Source organism: Sorghum bicolor, chromosome 9, assembly GCF_000003195.3.
Source record: "Sorghum bicolor cultivar BTx623 chromosome 9, Sorghum_bicolor_NCBIv3, whole genome shotgun sequence".
Taxonomy (NCBI): domain Eukaryota; kingdom Viridiplantae; phylum Streptophyta; class Magnoliopsida; order Poales; family Poaceae; genus Sorghum; species Sorghum bicolor.
In genome coordinates this window covers 7,035,827-7,039,798 of record NC_012878.2, presented here as the reverse complement: position 1 = coordinate 7,039,798, position 3,972 = coordinate 7,035,827, and the positions used below count along the sequence as shown (strand labels likewise).

The window sequence follows — 3,972 nt, the reverse complement described above, 5'->3', positions numbered from 1 at the left end:
AGGTTATGAGGCAATGGTTGCAACAAAGAGCCACCTTAATATAAGATAGACTTTTTAAATAAATGCATATTGAAGCACAGAGTGTGTGCACATGGGAAAGTTATGGATATATATGGAATAAACATATAGAGTAATTGATAAATCCATCAGATAAATTACAGAGTATGTTAAAAATGGAAAAAATGGCAAAGGAATATATATATATATATATATATATATATATATATATATATATATATATATATATATATATATATATTGGAACGGACCGTGTGCGTGCGGGCACGGTGGACCCATGGACCCGGTCCATGTGACTCACGTCCTCGTCGAGGCACCCTTCCTAACCGTTACCCATCCTCGGCCACCGGGCACCGCTGCCGCTCTGCAGCGCTGCGACTCCTGCCTCAGGCAACCTGTCCACGTCCGCGTCCGGCGTCATCCCCGGCCGCCACCACCGTGCGCCAATCCTCCCCTGCCCCCCGGAGCCCGCCGCGCCGCTGATCCACCCATCTATATAAACCACCATCACCTCCCGCTGGCACATGACTCCAGGCAACCACCAACGCTCGAGAGTTCGCTTCACCTCAGCGACAGTCACACAGGACAGCGCACACCCCACCCACAACCACCACCACCACCGCCGCTTCTCCTCCCCAAGGCCAAATCCCAATCCCCCCAGGCCAAGGGAAAGGAGGTCCCCTCCCCTCTCCTTCCGGTGAGGCGGCGGGGAGCTATGGAGCCGGCGGCGAAGACGGTGGAGCGGCTGGCGCAGCGGCTGGTGCCGCCGGCGGAGCCGACCCCGACGGGTCCGCACCGGCTGTCGTGGCTGGACCGGTACCCGACGCAGATGGCGCTCATCGAGTCGCTGCACGTCTTCAAGCCGGACCCGGCGCGTGACGGGGTGAGCCCCGCGGCGACCATCGAGCGCGCCCTCGCGCGGGCGCTGGTCGACTACTACCCGCTCGCCGGCCGCCTCGCCGTGTCCGCGGGTGGCCAGCTCCACGTCGACTGCAGCGCCGAGGGCGTCTGGTTCATCGAGGCCGCCGTGCGGTGCCGCCTCGACGACGTCGACTACCTCGAGTACCCGCTCCAGATCCCCAAGGACGACCTGCTCCCGCACCCGCTGCCCCGGCCCAGCCACGACGAGGAGTCCAAGCTCATCCTGCTCGTCCAGGTACGGCTGCACTGCGCCTGCGGCAGAGGGCCTGCATTGTGCGGGGTCGCCGTGGATTTGGGATTCCCGGCCAGCTCTCTGACCGCCGCCTGGATCTCGTGCAGGTGACGGCGTTCGCGTGCGGCGGCTTCGTGGTGGGGTTCCGGTTCAGCCACGCGGTGGCGGACGGTCTGGGCGCGGCCAAGTTCATGGCCGCGGTCGGGGAGCTCGCGCGCGGGGCGGAGCAGGTCTCCGTGCCCCCCGTCTGGGCGCGCGACGCCATCCCTGACCCGCCCGGCGCGCTGGTGGGCAGCCTCCCGGACCCGACGGGCGCGAAGCGGCTGGAGTACCTAGCCATCGACATCTCCGCCGACTACATCGACCACTTCAAGTCGCAGTTCGCGGCGGCGACGGGCGGGGGCCGGTGCTCGTCCTTCGAGGTGCTCATCGCCAAGGCGTGGCAGAGCCGCACCCGCGCGGCGGGGTTCGATGACCCGGCGAGCACCCCCGTGCAGCTCTGCTTCGCCATGAACGCGCGCCCGCTCCTCCTCGCCGGCGGCTCCGGCGGCACGCGTTCCCCGCGTGGTGGCGGCGGCGGCGCGGGGTTCTACGGCAACTGCTACTACATCATGCGCGTGTCGTCCACGGCCGACCGGGTGGCGTCGTCGTCCGTGACCGACGTGGTGAGGATCATCAGGGAAGGGAAGAAGCGGCTGCCGTCGGAGTTGGCGCGGTGGGCGGCGGGGGAGGACGGCGGGGTGGACCCGTACCAGATCACCTCCGACTACCGGACGCTGCTGGTGTCGGACTGGACCCGGCTGGGCTTCGCGGAGGTGGACTACGGGTGGGGCCCGCCCGCCCACGTGGTGCCGCTGACGAACCTGGACTACATCGCCACGTGCATCCTCGTCAAGCCCTGGGCCCACAAGCCAGGGGCCAGGCTCATCACCCAGTGCGTCACGCCCGACCGCGTCGAGCGCTTCCACGACGCCATGGTGGACATGAACTAGCAGCTGGCGGCACCGCCAGCCTGCCGTTTTGTTCATGGGTTTCTTGCTTTTTTTTTTCTCTCTCTCTCTCCTCTCATCACTCATCAGTTACCGTGGTAATTAGCAGTGGGTATATATATAATTACTAATCACATTGCAGCCTTCTGGCGAATGGTAAAAAAACCGCAAACAATAAACTAAAACATATATACTGATAAAAAAGCAGAAGAAAAAGAAAAGGATAATAAGGTGGTGTAGATAGAGGCAGGCAGGCAGCCAGCTAGAGGCAGGAGGAGAGGTATGGGGGACTGGTAGACAGCTAGGTAGCAGTTGGCAATAGTGGGATTGGTATTGGATTCCTTATTTCCTTTGGATGTCTTCTTCTTTTGTTGTTGGGTGCATGTACATGCCTATTTTTCTTTTCTTCTTCTTTCTTGTTCTTTGGGGGGCTTTGATTGAAAGAAGGAACAAAACTGGACTTGGTGGGAAGCCACCAACTAGTCTGCCCCTAAATACCATACCATAATAAGATTTTTATTGTAATATAGTATTCAACTCTTTTCTTGTTTATTTCTTTTTGTCAAATAGTGTATACGAAGTATAAGGCATGTGAGCTTAAGTTTCAAAGAGAGAAAACGCTGTAATCGCTACATACTCCTCCATACAGACAGAGACAGCCATCTAATTTTAGCATGTGAAGCTGTGGCTTTCGATATGATGGTGGTCTATGCAATTAAAGGGTCTTTGGTAGTTGGTACTAAGTAGAGCTCGTTACTCGTTTGGACTATAACTCTTATAATCCTAAACCCCACTAAGTATTTCTCTAAGCATGCAAACTATCCACCTAAGCAATGCACTACCATATTGAGTTAAAATCCACTAAGTAAAACCTTAATAACTATTTATCTCAACATGCAACGTGCTACCACATATATACAATTAAAATCCAATAGCACATATGACAATTGTAATGTCCACGCTAGCAAGACAAAATAAGTATAGTCAACATCATCGTACTACGCAATCCATTAATCCGCAATTCCCGCAGCAACGCGCGGGGTATGCTCCTAGTTATATATAATAGTGATAGCTTCCTTTTTTTTCTCTATCCTCTCAAAATTAACAGAGTTGATGAAACTATTATTTTTGCCCTTCACCCTTTTAGGCCTCGTTCGGTTACTATGGAATCACTCCGGCCGAAAGATTTCTTTAGGTCTTGTTTGGATATTGTCGGATTCACTTCAATCCATGTGTGTTGGTGTGGATTGAGGTGGAATTTAGTTCAAGTTCCACTCCAATCCACCTCAACACATGTGGATTGATATGAATCCGATTACATCCAAACAAGGCCTCACAAATTTATATAGCACCGGAACTATTCCGGGCACGGAACAACCTGCTTCCGAAATAACCGAACAGAGCCAGTATACTGTTTCTGGCTCCTCCACACTGGGAAAACGAAACAAAGTCATGCTTATGCAGTAATAATGCTATACAACACTCGTGTATTATGATCTTAGTTGTGTAGAATATGATAACTAAGAAACCAATCACTGGTAACACGTTAGATTAATTTGTGGTAACAAATGAAACTGAAAGATGAAATGCTCAAGTAACAGTGCGCCCTCGATTTTTTTTTTTAAAAAAATGTGTTGTAATCATCTTTTTCATACTCCAATAATAAGATTAGCCCCGTTTGGTGCGTCATGAGTAGCTTTGGACCCATTAACACGGTAGAGTGTTGATGTGTTACTCCCTAAATAACTATGAGTAATTTATTTAATTCAGATCAGATGTTTAAAAACATCTATTACTTAATAAACATCTATA

General features: G+C 52.8%; 1 protein-coding gene across 2 annotated transcripts; it reads left to right on the top strand.

Annotated features, from left to right (window-relative positions):
* On the top strand, positions 283 to 2,835 carry LOC8080963 (acyl transferase 7). Of its 2 annotated transcripts, XM_021448250.1 has the most exons (3): positions 574 to 645; positions 696 to 1,174; positions 1,279 to 2,835. In XM_021448250.1, the coding sequence occupies exons 2-3, from the start codon at positions 734 to 736 to the stop codon at positions 2,161 to 2,163; spliced, it is 1,326 nt and encodes a 441-aa protein (XP_021303925.1). In that variant the 5' UTR covers positions 574 to 645; positions 696 to 733; the 3' UTR covers positions 2,164 to 2,835. The 2 variants fall into 2 exon arrangements, with proteins under 2 accessions (XP_002440706.2, XP_021303925.1); XM_002440661.2 differs by having other exon boundaries at positions 283 to 1,174.